This window comes from Malurus melanocephalus, unplaced genomic scaffold, assembly GCF_030028575.1.
Source record: "Malurus melanocephalus ecotype Western Australia unplaced genomic scaffold, MMel_1.1 scaffold_696, whole genome shotgun sequence".
NCBI lineage: Eukaryota > Metazoa > Chordata > Aves > Passeriformes > Maluridae > Malurus > Malurus melanocephalus.
The window spans coordinates 276,448-291,780 of record NW_026623928.1 but is presented as its reverse complement, the minus strand read 5'-3'; the positions used below and the strand labels follow the sequence as shown (position 1 = coordinate 291,780).

Here is a 15,333-nt window from a genome sequence, read left to right as displayed (position 1 = left end):
TGGCTAGTACTCCTTTATACAAAAATCTGGAAGCGTGGAGTTTACGCAACGTCTCAAAGAACATTCTCTGTTCTTCTGCCTGCTGCCCACTGACAATGGGAACGAACCGTGAAAAGCAGTGTCAAAAAACAGAAGTTATAAACTTTCAGATGTCCGTAGTGTTCCAAAGATACGCATTCCGGTAGTTGTCTCCGGGCACCCTGAGCTAGAAAACAAAACAATTTTCTACTCCTTGTGAGATGAAGGAGGAACTCRAAAGGAGAAAGGAAAAAATGCACACAAATGGGGAGATGACACCACCGCCACAGATTCCCAAAGGAATCCAAATTGCATAACTTGATGTGATTGGTTTCATAATCAAGACTAGACCTACAGTTACAAGGTCACCTGAGCGTTACTGGCACAGGTATTTCCTAGTATGAACATCCACGGTCGGTTTTGTTTCTAAACATAAGGTGGCAGCATATGGCATCTAAAGCTTACCGGCGCCATCTCCGATAGAGCCAAATGGAGCTCTGTCACGTAAATACGGCACAAGCCGCTCTCTCTAAACTTGAAAAATTATCACAACTCTATAAAGACTGCACGAGAGTATAACTCTACCACTTATACTACCATTTGGCTATGTCTGCTTTCAAAAGCAATCGTAAGCTACCAGCATCCTAGAGGAAAAGGGTAAAATCCCTGACACTTCTGTCCTGCCAGTCACTGAAGTCAGGTCACCAGCCTTCCAAGTCTGTGAACAGATGGCATGMGCTACAGTGACTTTGCTTCTTCTCCTTTAAAAACACAATAGACCCTAACAGRAAATGCATAAAGAGTAGCCCTAAAAAAAAGCCCCCGGAAGGCCGTTCTTTCCACCCATTAGTCTCGCTTCAGAAAAAGACGTGTTTCCCGTTTCTGAGCATTCGTCCCGCTCGGACGGAAGAGCTAATAAAAGTGTGGCTTGATATTTCTAATGGAACCTATATGCATTTATGTTCTGTTAAATTCTATTTAGGCAAAACAACATTCTCTGGTACATCAAGAAACAAAACAAGGCATTCAATTTTTAATACCTCCTCCAGGTCATTTTACTCATTCTGGTTAGAGCCAGTTTTATTGTCTTCTGAAGCTGATTTGTCTTTTAAAAAACAAAACCAAAACAACAATAACAACAACAACAATAACAACAACAACAAAACACAAAAAAACCAGCACTTGTTATTATTTTTACATGTATTTTATAAACCCATCTACCTTGGGCAAAACCCATTTGTTGTGCTGACAAACCTCCGTTATCACAACTTTGATGCGAGACCCGTGCAATGGGAAAATAAACAAAAAGTCAGATGGAAGACTTGGAAACACYTGCAAAACAACAGAAAACATAGGAGAAGGGGAAAAGTACATCACAATTAATACACATTGCTCTCGCATCTTGAATATGGTGTATGATGCAGACCTCTAGCCCTCCGAAATGAGCTAACATTATGACAAAAAGCACTAGAAGATACACACGTATGATATAAAATACAAATTCGCTGCCGTACAAAACAGACTCCGCTTCTTCGGCCAATTGGGAAAGGCGTGACAAAGTTCAGCAGTTAACATGGAAGGTTAAGAGGTGTCACATGAACTTACAAAGTACCGGTCTAAACACACATATCTCTCTCTCTCTCTTCACCGCAGTACCTGGAGATTGTCAAATTCGCTTTTCCATCAGATATTGTCAATGCTAAAACTTGGTATAACTTAATAAATCACTTGGACAATGTTAGAAGATATGTGCAGACGTGACCTCTAGCTCATTAAATTTATCGGCCACAGATGACAATCACCAGAAAAATATTCCAGGGCCATCTTGGACAATGGACCAGAGACTGAACTCGTTTTGACTGCAACAACTCCTTTAACAAATGCCATAAGTGTTTCCCTGCTTATTAACTACTGTACTTTAATGTAGGCATGCTTTCTTAAAGATCATCATGTCCTCATTTTATGACCCCAGAGATCTGTGGCACATTACACCTACAGTTACAACACCTCAGGTGACTTGTTTTATACGCAAAAGAGCTCCTTCTTAAGAAAAGCATGAGATGTATGAATAGCTTCGGCCATTAAATTCAATGCCTCAGAGATGTTTTCTGGTGCACTTGAATGCATCTGGAGTTTCTTATAATTCTCAAGCTTATTTCCACAAGCAGAACTCAAGAATCATGGCCGGAAACTTTAATTACAAGTATCTTCAGAACAAAATGCTGCTGCTGGGCATTGGCTTCAACTATGTGTCATATTTCCAACTCCAGTTCTCCATCTAATTAGGAAGAAGCCTTTTAGACAGTACTCTAAGAACCACTTTTGACATTTTGTTCAAGGAAGTCGGTAGTAAGGTTTAGTCATCGAGCCTGTCAGTTCATTTCCTTATGCCCCAGTGTTCTTTCAGGTATTCCAAAGAAAAATATAGTCAAAATCATTTCAAATCGTAAAACTAAACACATTCACTCTACAGCTTTATCACACTTTTTTGACTCACGCTTAGATTTTACCAAGGCGTGTTTAAAACTATTTTGAGAGCTCCCCGAGGCTGGAATTCGTGTAAATGCAGGCAAACCTGGACACATAGGTCCAGTTCACATGCTAAGCTCACAAAACGTTGCACATCGGAAGGCACCGGTCAGTTCAGACTCGCTACTGATAAACGGGTTTTGAGTATTCATTATGTAACACGTTTGCAAGAGCTTCTAAAGCCATCCCCGACTAACTTCGTCATACCGAAGAACAGCCACTGACGGGAAAAGTAATATTTAAAAGTTTAAACTGCTTCTTACCAAAAGAATGAAAGCATGTGGTGCCTTTTAACAATCAAATCAAAATTCTTTCTCCCCTTCTCTCCAACTCTGATCTTTGCAGATCTACTAGTGATCAACAGTTGTACTGTTATGGGAGACGCCCACTATCACACCAGCTGGGATAACAGAAAACACATCATATTACTCAGGTCAACCTAACAGAGGACATGAATAGCACAACTTTCAGCTATCAATATTTACCGGTGGTACCATTGTGTAAGATCATTTGTGTTTAGAGATATAAAAAAGTGCTATGGAAAGCTCTCAAAAGAAAAAGATAAGTCTGTGTGCTTATTAAGAAAAAAAAATCAAGAAGAATACTTTACTGATATATTTTGTATTTAAGGAAGTGAAATACACACATGGAAAATACTTTTGTGTAACTATAMTTTTTGTTATGACAGTGCCGAAAAATTATCACTTCATATGAAGCCTACAGAGTACTAGAGATAATGTATAAGCATCAGCCTCAGCTATATCAAGACCAAAAATCATCAGTCTATCAGTTGAGGCTGATTTTTTAAAAAAAAAGTTTCTTTGACTATAGCAGAAAACCATAGCTATTTTTAAAGTTCTTGTTCTTTAGCTACATCTCACATTTCATCCTACAGTCTCCGTGAACTTTAAAACGTGCAATCTCTCCTCTAGGTTTAACTGGTACTTATTAGGGCTAATTAMACAGGTTAAAACATGGAATGTTTAGCTCCAGAATCACACCACCAAGCTCTCTGCAAAAATATATTATCTACACTCAAAACTAGAGGATTCTAAAGTCTACTGGGGTGACAAACAGAAAAAATTCTAAATGAACGGCCACTTATAACAAAAAGTCAACGCATACTCTAGCCCTACTTAATAGCGCAGTTTGCTTTAGYACAGGTCAGCCATAGTTAACAGTTCGATTTAGAAGGGGTCAAAGACCCTCTTCGTGAGCCGGCCTTCAGCCACTGCGCTTAGCTTTAGTCAAACCCGACAACAGTGGGCGCGTGCTAGCGGGCAGCCCTTGTGAGGACATCTGCTGCAGCTTAGATCACCTTCGGTCTGCCAGCTGCCAGTTTAGAGTCTGCAAAGTTATTTTTCTTGGGGTTACCTGAGGTCTTGCTCAGATGCACAAAATCYGGACGAGTACGAGTGAAAGCCCTAAAGGAAAGAAAGGCCCGTGACCGCTTAACTCTCYGCTACAAAGCCTCTGCCTACAGCTCTCTCTTCTCCGTATTGCCTCTTCAGTCAGGGCCCGTGAGCTGCTTGGCAAGAGCAATTCCCAGTCGCAGGAGAAATATCTGCATTTTACCAGCTGTACAGAGGGTCTCCAGTGGCACTTCGAGAAAACGAAAGGGCACGATGCAACAAGCCACACAGCGTGCCACAGCACGTACTGCGCTCCGAGTATGCCCGAACTAATTTTTAGCTCCTTCTTTCTAAAGGGAAAGAAAACCGAAGAATCATTCTTCTCCAGTGCAATTAAAGTACAAAACAGCTACTAGGACTATCCACTCTTCCCCACGTGAACGGTCGCTTACGGAAAGGCTCTGCAGAGGAAAAGCCTGGGTGGACAAGGTCACTCCTCTGCAAAACTCCCCAGGTTAGACCGCATCCTACCTATTTCGGAGGCGTGTAGGAAGAGCGACTCAGTCCCTATTAACGAAAAGGAACAGCAGCCGGCAGCGAGGAAGCGCTGACRGCCAGCCTGCCCTCCGGCGGCCCTCGGGAGCCCCAGGGAGGGCWGCGRSCCGCCGCTCGGCCCGATGCAGAGCAGAGYSTTCCGCTGCCCGGAGCTGCCAGCCGGGTGATCCGTGGTTGGTGCGGAGCTCGCGCCCTCCCCAGAGAGGGCCTCCCGAGCCCACCCCAAGAGAAGGGAGAAGAGGGTGGGAGAAGAGGGGGGCAGAAGGGGGGAAGGTGGGGGGAGAAGGTGGGGGAAGACGGGGGAAGCGGAGGGGGAAAAAGGGGCGGGGAAACGAGGGAGAGCGTGCTGCGCAGCACCGCGACGTCTGCGCGTCTCGGCCCCGGAAAGCCCGAGCAGGAAGCTCCTTTTTTGGGCCACGGAAGTGCCACAAAAGGCACGGAGGAAATGCCAAATATGGTCGGCATGGTTCCGGACGTTGCGGAGGCGGTGCTTCCGCTCAGCCAGGGCCGGCCCCGGCGCGCTCCCGGCGCTGGCGCGGCCCCCCCCGCCTCCCGCCAGAGCGGCCTTTCCTGTCAGCAGTGGTAAGATCTGAGCTGAGCTATAAATCGCAAGCAGCTGAGGTTTGGTTTCGAGCAAATGGGTTTTCTGTGCGTGAATGTAAAAGCTAGAGGTCTTCGTTTCCTACCTCGGCGCTGCACTTCCCGCAGGGGAAGGGTTTTCCCGGCCAGTGACAACACCTGCTGTTTCCTAGGGAACAGCCTCCTTGAAACYGACTCACCCTCCTAATTGGACTAGAAGCAAACTTTTTAAGAATCAGAAATCCTGTCTCCAGGCCAACAGCAAACGAAAGATATCACAGAAAATATACGGTCTGTGCTTTCTCAACCCTGAAATCTGCTTTCATTTTMTGGGACAAAGGCCATGGAAATAGTGGGATCAGAAGACCCCATGCATTTATTTCCTTCACATTATATGCAAGGGCAGCAAATGCAAAGCGCAGGTTGCCGCATCTTAGACCAGATGCCAATGCTTCCGTTATGAGCTTTCTCTAGGCAGTTACACCAAAGTGTATCTGCGTGACAATGACCCTAGCTGTCATATGTMAACGGTTTTGTTTTTCCTCAAGCTAGAGGCTCCACRGTWYGGGGATCTTCCTGCAATGGGATACAATTCAGACAAGTGATCTCCTCCCAGCTGGATGGGAATAATKTTCTAACTTTATTTCTAATTTTCAAACTTTATTTTCAGCACCGGAAGAATTGTTTTTCTACCTAAGGTTAGCTCTGGAGAGGCCAGAAGACAGTAATTGTGGCTGCTTCTAAAGAGCTGATGATGCACCTAATGCAAGGACGTGTGTGCTCGGTCCACGCTTTTGCGAGCAACTGGACATAAGATTGATTTCCTCTCCTTTCTTCAAACAGGCATTTTTTTCCAAGAGGCGAGCAGCGCTCGGAGCTTTGAGGCAACCGAAGGAGTTGGGATTGCTCTCGCGCGGTCTTCCTCAATAGTAATTTAAAGTAAAATGTGTAAGTCTGCACAATTCGATGTTTTATTTATTTTTTTCTGRAGAGTATTGTACACCAAATATCCCAATGGCAGGAAAGCGCATTCCATGTGTTTAGAAGCCAAACGGTCACTTTCATTTTAACAAACACAATTACAAAGTAAAAGTAAACGACAAAGTAATGAACTGCATGTTCATAACATACAAAAATTGCTGCCTACTCAGTAGGTAACTACAACATTCCRACTCCTGAATATATATATGTATATATATATAAAAATTTACATATTTGTAACAAAAATAGACTTTGAGAGGTGGGGGAGAGGGTGTAGGGTTTTTTTTTTTTGCTTACATTCCATCCCCTGGGCCTTTTTCTTGCTCCTCTCCCCACCCATTCCCTGGTCTTCCTTACATTCTTTGAGCAACATCCCTTTCACTTTAAGGCAAGATGCAAAGCATCCRTTCGCACAAATGCATGACGTCAGCAAGGCTTCACAAAAAGGCACCAAGACTTGTAACTTCTAAAACAAAACTTCTGCCCAATGTGAGTGTCTCATCAGGTGAAATTTACAYAGCATCACTCTAACATGCTCAAATACARTAAGTGCTGTTCCCGAAGAAATTTGAAACGCATTRTAGCATTGTCACTGAAATAGAATTAACATTTACAAAATATGGCCCTGCAAACTCCAAATTATACAATATGAATATGCAAAGATTTTTTTCCACATCAATAGTACCTAAAGGAAAGCAAAACCATGGCACATGTACAATTTACATCAGCTAGATACTTAATCAAAAGTCCTTTCTTTCTAATAAAAGACTATTGTTTACGGGGAAAATTATATTGAAATTATATCCACAGTCCATGCAAATTAAGTMATTCAACGGGTGGAAAACTTAAGCAGCAGTTGTTTCAGGCAGCTGAAGTTTAAACTAAATAGCCTTGCAACATACGGTGTCATGAGAGTAACTGGAGACTCCGAGTCCGATAATACAGATGGAAAATGTGAATTCTCCTGTTCCAGAAGGTAGCCTCAGCAGATCTCAATTGTCCTTGGAGAAAAGGYTGAGTTCATGTCTGAAAGTGCTGAGGTCACCTGCGAGCTGAAATTGTTGGCGACTCCCGGAGACGAGAAGGAGGTGGCCACTTGGGTCTGAAAAGTGGCAGTGCCAGAGGGATAAGTGGTCGCTACAGAAGGGGATGGGAACGTGGTGTGCGCYGGGGAGGGATAGGAAGAGGGAGCGGGAGAAGAATACGCTGTGCGCACCGGGGAGGGATAAGTGGTGGCAACGGAGGAAGGGTAGGATGTAGTCACAGAGGACGAATAGGCAGGAATTGGAGAAGCGGTCGAGACTGGAGCTGCCTTTTCCACTTTCTTGTCCTTCTGTCTAAGGTGGATTTTAGTGTGCCTCTTCCTCTCATCGCTCCTGGCAAACTTTCTGCCACAAATGTCACAGGCAAATGGCTTCTCTCCCGTGTGCGTGCGGATGTGGGTGGTCAAGTGGTCGCTCCTGCTGAAATTCCGCATGCAAATGCGGCACTGGAAAGGTTTCTGTCCCGTGTGAATGCGTATGTGCCGTGTAAGCTCGTCGGATCGCGAAAAYCTCCGGTCACAGGACTCCACTGGGCAGGCRTAGGGTCGCTCATGMGGAGGCGTCTTGCTGGGACGATTTGGGTATTTCCTCATCCTGCTGGGCTTGATCAGCTGGGACTGATAATTAGTGTTGAGGGTCTTCAACTCTTGGGAGCCAGTCTGAGTAGCAAATGCCTTAATAGTGGACAGTGGCGTGAGGGAAGGCTGCTGTGCTCTGGTCTCAAGGGCTGGAAAGGGCTTCTGATCAGCTGGAACGAGACTGAGCTCACCCTGTTGCTGAGGGAACAGGTAATCCGGGATCATTGGCACCTGAAAGTTGGTCTTAGCGGTCGGATAAGCCGGAGGTGGGTACTGGATGGGGGCTCCAGAGGGGTTGGGGAAGGACTGGGTCTGGGGTTCCRCAAAAATGTCAGAGCTGGGATTGGGAAATGTTGGTGCAGCTGAATAAATTGGACTGTTCTCGCTGGCTTGGACAGAACAGCTCAATGGGGAGCTCTGCGAGGAGGACGGTGATGATGAAGTAGGYGTAGAGGTGGCAGGTGCATTAGCCATGCCCACCAGCCCACTGACGAGGCTGAAGAGGGGCTCTGGCCATAAGGGGTTGCTGCTGTTGGGGGCCGGYTCTAAGGAGAAGCGCCCCGTGTAGGTTATCGGTGGCAACCGCGTCGTTTGGTTGGGATAGCTGGTCTCTGGCAGGGCTTTCTCGTTGTTCAGGGAGATTTCGGGAAAAGTGTCTGCAAAGAGAGGAATAGCGGTTAATTCCAGCAGCCACTGTAGCTGCTGCCGAGGCTTCGCGAGCCATCCCTCACACAGCGCAGGCCCAAATTCTGGTACATTACTAATTGAGCGTAACATATTGCAGCGTCGCTGCCAGGTCTCCAGCCGCAGCTAGTCCGGAGCCGCTGACGCACGCAGGAGAATCCCCYCGCGCGGCCGCCGGGACAGAGGCGACGCTGCGGCGCGGGATTCCCGCCGGCGTCGCTGCCCCCGCAGCAGACCGGGACTCCCCGCCCGCTCAGACGAGGTCGGGGCGCTTACCTGCAGCGAGGTGCTCGAAGTGCTGCTCTCCGGGCTCCCCGGCGGCGCCGAAGCCTGCACTCTCGGGTGCCCCGGGAGGGGCAAGGAACTGCGGACCCCCGCCGCTGAGCAGCATCATCTCCTCCAGCTTGGGATAGTGAGTGTCCATGGCGGGGGGCGAGTGCGGGAAAGCGCCAAAGGGGTCGGACATCTGCAGCGGGGGCAAGAGCTGCATCTCTGCCTTGGCCGCGGCCATGAGGGCGCCGGGCTCCGACTCTGACGGGTGATGGCGCTGCCGCCGTKGGCCCGGCGGACGGGCCGGCTGCGGCGAAGCGGCCGTCGCCTGCTGCGCGCCCTGCACCGCTGTCGCCCCGGCGCTGGCCGCTGAAAGCGCTCGGCTCCCCGCCCGCCCGCCCGCCCGCCCGGGGCTCCCCCTGGCTCTGCCCGCTGGAAGCGCTCGGCTCCCCGCCCGCCCGGCACCGCCTCTATATATCGGGTCTCACCGGCCGCAGCCCGCCCCAATCTTGACGTACATGGCCATATATGGAAAGGAGGAAGCCCTTTTATGGATGCGGGCCGGAGGACCCCGCCTGGCGTCAGAGCCTGGCACCGGGGAAAGCCGGGCCGGGGGGCCCCACCCGCCCCGGGCTGAGGGCCCCGCGCCCGGTGCAGGTCTGACCCTCGCCATGGGTAGCGCCGCCGCAGCGCTGCCGCAGCGTCGCCGGTCCCGGGAGATCGGGTGTCCGGCCCCCGCCGGTCCCGGCCGGCCCGCCGGAAGCCCCCGCCGCACTTTCCATATTAGGAAACAACCTTATAAGTCTCGATTCCGGCGGAGGCTTCCCTCTCCTTATATGGCGATTCCGGCCCCGGGTTGAGGGGGCGCGGAGSCAGTCTGCAGCCGGGCGCGCGCRTGCCCCCAGGCAGCGGGAGCGCGCSGAGGTCCCGGGCCGCGGAAAAGCGAGGCTGCTGCCCGGGCAGGCGGCACAGGAGCCTCGGGGAGCGGCCGGCAGACCGCGGGGTCGCCGCCGTGTTTTCGCGGGCAAAGCTCCCGCTCGCTCCCACCCCATTTGCCYAGTTCGCACTACTCGCCTCCCCTCCGTCTCTGCGGAGGAGCCAAGCGCCGGCGGTTCACGGTCAGCGGCGCCGTGCCCTCGGCAGCCTCGATGTGGAGGAGTTTTCTGGGTGTTGGCAGMGCGCCCAAGGCAGGAGCTGCCCGCTCCCGGAAACGGGGAATCTCCGGGATTCCAGCGGCCTGCCGGGATCGCCYTGGTCCGCTCGCTCCCGACGAGAGCGGCGAAGGTCGGCCCGTAGCGCCAGGCCGGGGCAGACCCAGGCTCCGTGCGCCTCCTTCACRTAGCTGAGAACGGGGCGCTGATAGACACAGAGCCCCAGGTACTGCGTGGCCGCAGCTACCACTGACTTCAACGCGATGAAAAATGACCGCGCTCGGTACTGTGCTGTCGCGCCATTAGGACTGTCCCTTGACACGGCTACAGGTCTTTCCTGCCCTCCGCGCAAGCGTTGGCTGCGCCCTGCACCGGCTCCGCACGGAACCCTTGGCCCTCCGCTAGACGCGCCACGCACGCCGAGGAGCCGCAGAAGAGCTCTCCCCGGCCCGGGGCCGCCTCCCGCGCTATAAATAGTCGCTCGACGCGGCCGCCGCCCCGCCCCGCCCGGGCAGCCCCGCTGCCGGCGYGCGGGGCTCCCCTGGCGCCGGGCCAGGCGGCACCGGCGACGCAGTGCGGCCGTAGTGCGCGTGCGCGGTGGTCGCGGCGAGGGCTTCCCCGCAGTGTGCGGAGCCCCGGGGGCGGAGCCGGAGCTGCCGCGGCAGGCCGGTGCTCTGGTGCACCCGATGCCGGTGATCGGGCTCGAAGCTCTGTGGCGCACGGTCGCCCCACGGTCGGCTGCGGAGGGGGACTTGCCGGGGACCGGCTTGCCGCCGTCTGCGGCTCCGGGTTCTGCCACGGACGGCGCTCCCTCTGCCGCAGAGATGGAGCGTAACGGCAAGCGTCTCGGTTCCTCTTCTGGTCTGGCYCCGCTCGCTCGGGGCACCGCCCGCCTCCGGGCAGGTGCCGCCGCGCCGCTCGCGGTCGGTTGCAGAGCTGGCGTTTTTCCGCGGAAATACGTCGCCGAGCCGGCCACACACCGCTTTATGCCAGGCAGCCCTCTTTTGCCTGGGAAGAGGGAAGGCGGCTGTATGAAACRCTAGGCTCTACCGCCTTTGTGATTKATAGTCAAGTTGCTAGCAACGGCAGGGCTCTGTCTGCCCACTTTTATCGAGTATTTACACTTTCGCCGTGTGCACGGTTTTTAACCGAGTTGCTATATTTAGGACCRTACCTTGTCAGTAACACTGCTGGGAGGCAGTGCCTCCCATACTGACGGATTTCCACCTTAAAATCAGTCATGGGCTGTAGCAACACAATACCTCCAGAAAAAACGTACAAAGCTTTTGCTTATCTGCAGCTCCTCCTCCACATTACTCAATGGCAGCTAATACACATCTGTCCTTTGGCACTTACCCTCTATGGAGAGAAATCAGATTACTTTTCAGTGCACCAGGCCAAACCTCTATTTTGAAWATGTGATTTAGAGCTTTTCCTTTTTTTAAGAGATAACTTGCTGGAGGTTTTGTGATGTCCTGGACTTAATAATTACAACTAGTCTGATCATCATCRGCATGTGCCAGTTTGGAGGCCCGTTGGAAAAGGATGAGTAGCAGAACCTGACTTTTTCTACAAACACCGTAATTTGTTTTCRTTTCTGAACATCTTACTGACATTGCATCTTCCCTTCCCTCTTTATTTTATTCTTTTTCAAGATCAGAAAGAGGTGCCTGATTCCCAGAGAATTCCATTCACATGYTCTGCACGTTAGGCCCAATATTACTTTACAGATAATGAAGTGCGTAAATTCAGACAAATTTGGCATTTTTTTCAAAATCTGCTGAAATCACATATGGAAACGTCTATTCCTATCTTTCTTTTCAACTACCCTCTTCGCTTTCTGTCAACTATCCTGATGAACCTAAAGGCTTTCTAGATGGAATGACTACATCAGTGGACAAGGAAATGACTACAGATGTCATGTAGCTGAACCTTTGGAAAGTCTTTGACACAGCCTGCCGAAATATGATGGATGTACTGTTCGGTGGATAAGGAATTTGATGGATGGTCACAGCCGGAGGTTAACGGGTCAGTATTCCAATGGATATCGGTGAAAATTGGKGGCCCCCAAAGGTCCGTACATGGACAAGTGCTATTTAAAGTTTTCATCGATTATAYGGCCAAAGGGATAGAGTGCACCTTCGGTAAACTTGCAGATAACGGGAAGCTGAGGGACCTGGACAAAYGCAACAAGTGGCCCGTGGGAACTTAAGATACGAGGCCAAGTGCAAGGKGCTGCASCTGTGACAGGGCAACCCTCCGGGCTGGAGCACAAACCGAAAGAGAGCATCCCTGCTGAGAAGGACTTCGTTGAAAGTGTYCCTGCCTAGGACAGGAGGGTTGGAACTAGATGATCTCTAAGGTCCATTCCAACCCGGACCATTATGCGATTCAATTATTCAGTACCTCAGCTGGCAAATTTAGTGATATGACAAAGCAGTTTTAAATGACATTTTCTACTTTCTGTAGCACAAAGTGTGCTACAAGTTGTGTTTATTTACAAAATATCACAAAACACAGAAGCAAACCAGCCTGACAACAAAACGTTTGGGAATTGGACAGCAGAACACTAGAAAAATAATTATGGAAATACCTATGAGCTCTTAACTGTACTGCCTTTTTGCTTAACCTGAAATATCTATGCAGTGATATGACAGTTCACTAAGAAACAAAACCAAAGCACTTGCCGTATAGTCAGCATGTATAGCAGTTTACTGTTTTGAAGATTTGTCTTGCAGTTTACAAATCCCGTGAGCGTGGTTTTTTTCCCCCTCTCACTGAAGTGCAGGATAGAAAGTAACATGAAAAAAGGACTGTTATTACAGCAATCTATCTCACATTCTCTCCAGCCCGTAACAATAACTCAGAAAATTGGAGTTTCTTCTCAGATGTCATTGTCCGGTAACCAAGTCGTAGTACATCCTTTTGCAGAGGCAACTGGCTTCCCCATCACGACAGCAATGCCCTCAGCACGTGCACTTCAGTTTGAGAATGGACACTTGCCTGTAAAGGTATCCTTTACATTATTCAACTTCCTATCTTGTGCTAGCAAATGCTCGAGTGTTGCAGATGTAATCATATACCACACTATATCACTATATATATTTTCTCTTTTTTTTTTTTTTTAATTGACTAGCCATATCCAAAGCACACAAGCAATTCAAAGGCAGATCTTTTACCTACTCGGACTGTGGCAGCGAAGGGCAGTAGCAAACTGCAGAACACCATGCAACGACTGCAAGAGTCACGGTGATTTTGCAATAAACTAGGTGTTCCATTAGAGTAGGAAATTTGGAAGAAAATAACTCCCCTTGCATTCCAGTTTGTCCTCAGAGATCCGAAGGATCTTAGTACAGCTGAGCTTAACTTCTGMGTTTTCCGATTAAATTCTGAGCTTTGTCTTTCAGCATTTCTCCACAGCAGGCCAAGGCTCCTGTTCTCTCTGGAGAGAAAGCCAYATGGCACTTGGCAAGCAAACATGCTTCTTCCACCTCTGCCACCTGTTCTCCCTCTAAAAGAAAAYGAGGCAAATTTATCCAGAATGTTACTGAGACCAGACCCTGTGATGCTTCATTCGCCTGAACTGAACACTCCAAGAAGCAMGCTAACAACTCTGAAGTGTGGACAGCCATGGAGCAGTGCCAAATGCATGACTCGGCTGAAAATGAACTGTACTCAAGTATAGCAATATGTAATATCGAAAAAATGAAAAAAAAAGGAACATAATTTTAATCCATTTAAAGATCATGGATGCATTTCCTAAGAGATTAAGTCGGTCACTTAGAGAATAATCTCTTTAAATTCCTAAAAATAGCATTTTTSCCCTAATACTTGGCTCTTCTCAAAACAAAAAAAGGCTTTTGTTTTACCGTGTTTGTTAATGAAGCTGGCCAGGATCTATAAATACCAAATAAGTCAGCATAAGAGGTTAATGGGAGTTTAAATTAATGAGAGTTTAAATCGGTGAGAACATGTTTTAGGGATTTCTTGAGTAGGAGATCAGAAAAGAGCAGAATGAAGACATTCCTGGTTATACTGCCTTTCTTCATGGGCGTTATCAGTGTTCATTCTATATTTACTGGACTACTAAATGGCCTAAGTAAGGTGGTGAATTTCCTCAAATCTGTATTCTACAGTAAGTAAAAATACAACGCTAGATACTAATTTGAATCAAAAGGGATTTTAAAATGTACRTAACTGTCAAATATCTTTCTTCCTCTCACTTATCTTACACRTTTGTAATGCGAGTAYACCGCCYATCGCTGYCTGGCAGYGAGCTTCTGAGTAAGAACGATAATYTGGGGTTTTAATCGGACCCTTTTTTTTCCAGGTTCTTTCCTAAGTGCTAATATACACAGTTCTGCAATCACCTGGGTGAACAGCTGCGTTGAAACCAYCTATGACCCTGCACTAGGTACTCTGCTCTTACCGTGTCCTCGGTTCAAAATCTGTCCTTACGGAGGCCTTGCTGTCATCCTCRGTGACTGACAAAAGCTCAATAGGGTTTCTTTCTTCTCCCCTAGTTTTAGTATTTTTTGGTTTATTCCTAATTYGGGATAAAATTACGCAAATCGCTTGCATTTCTCGTACACAATTTTCTACGCGAGGGGACGGTATTTTTTGTCTCTACCTATTCCTCAAATGTCCATGTGTCTGTTTTTATTTGAAAGTACAGAATACAGAGCRTGGGGGGCTGGGGAGGGGTGTGGAGCCCTCCTTAGGAAGCGAGCTTTGGGGAAACAAAGCTTGCAATTGCTGTGAGTGTCAGTGCTGCTCCTGGCTCGGTATCCATGGAAACCCAATTTCCCATCTTGCTGCAGGAATAAATTGAAGATCCCAACCGACTTGCTCAGGGAATCACTGTGATATTAATTCACATCCAGCTATCCAAGCTCACTTTATTATCTCAGATACTCTTTTCATCAGAACAAAAAGTTCACTTAGCTTTCACCTACTTAAAAAAAAAGAAAAAAAAAGCCACCTAATTCTTTACCATCTCAAACCTGGGGCAGAGAATGTAAAGGTTACGTCTCAGAGATCTACATCTTTCAAACGGAATTTGGCCAAAACTACAGCAACGGGAGAGGGCATGCAGTTGGTAATGCAAATCTCCTGTCTGACATCATATATTTACCTCATTATTTCACCTATGCCATTAAATGCATCCTCCTGGGGGAAAAATTGACCATGCTTCAGTATCRGAACGTAACTTTGTCTTCCACAGTTCACGATCTCCTAAGATATAATGTGCAAAGCTTCAAAGAGAATAAGCCAAAAGGGACTTTTACTAGGGAATACTGTTTCCAGACTTCTCTTTGAAGGCTTTTCATTAATTACAAAYATAAGCATGTCACGTTCCTTCAAGTCTGCTTCAGAATAATGCATCTCTGATTATCTACCTTTGAACTTCCTTTCCTCTTATTTCCTGTTAAATTCCCTAGTCGCCGTCTCCATTCCSTTCATTTTTTCCTGCTCTCCAAATCATCTTATCGGCTCCAAGTTCTTTTCTGTTTGGACATTGATTTTCTCCATTCATCTTTCTGATACTTTGTACGTAGCTGCTGGTCCTTCTGTAACCATGACAACTACATAG

At 48.2% G+C, this 15,333-nt stretch overlaps 2 protein-coding genes across 2 annotated transcripts; both read right to left on the bottom strand.

The window, feature by feature from the left end:
* Positions 1-4,112: 4,112 nt before the first annotated feature.
* LOC130584353 (uncharacterized) lies at positions 4,113-5,465 on the bottom strand. Its single transcript, XM_057384297.1, has 3 exons — positions 5,461-5,465; positions 4,431-5,053; positions 4,113-4,249 (listed from the first exon to the last, which is right to left on the bottom strand). The coding sequence occupies exons 1-3, from the start codon at positions 5,463-5,465 to the stop codon at positions 4,236-4,238; spliced, it is 642 nt and encodes a 213-aa protein (XP_057240280.1). The 3' UTR covers positions 4,113-4,235.
* Positions 5,466-5,963: 498 nt separating this feature from the next.
* On the bottom strand, positions 5,964-8,971 carry EGR1 (early growth response 1). The gene is made up of 2 exons (XM_057384300.1): positions 8,596-8,971; positions 5,964-8,291 (listed from the first exon to the last, which is right to left on the bottom strand). Exons 1-2 carry the CDS (start codon positions 8,828-8,830, stop codon positions 6,997-6,999), a joined length of 1,530 nt encoding a protein of 509 aa, XP_057240283.1. The 5' UTR covers positions 8,831-8,971; the 3' UTR covers positions 5,964-6,996.
* Between the last annotated feature and the right edge of the window lie 6,362 nt (positions 8,972-15,333).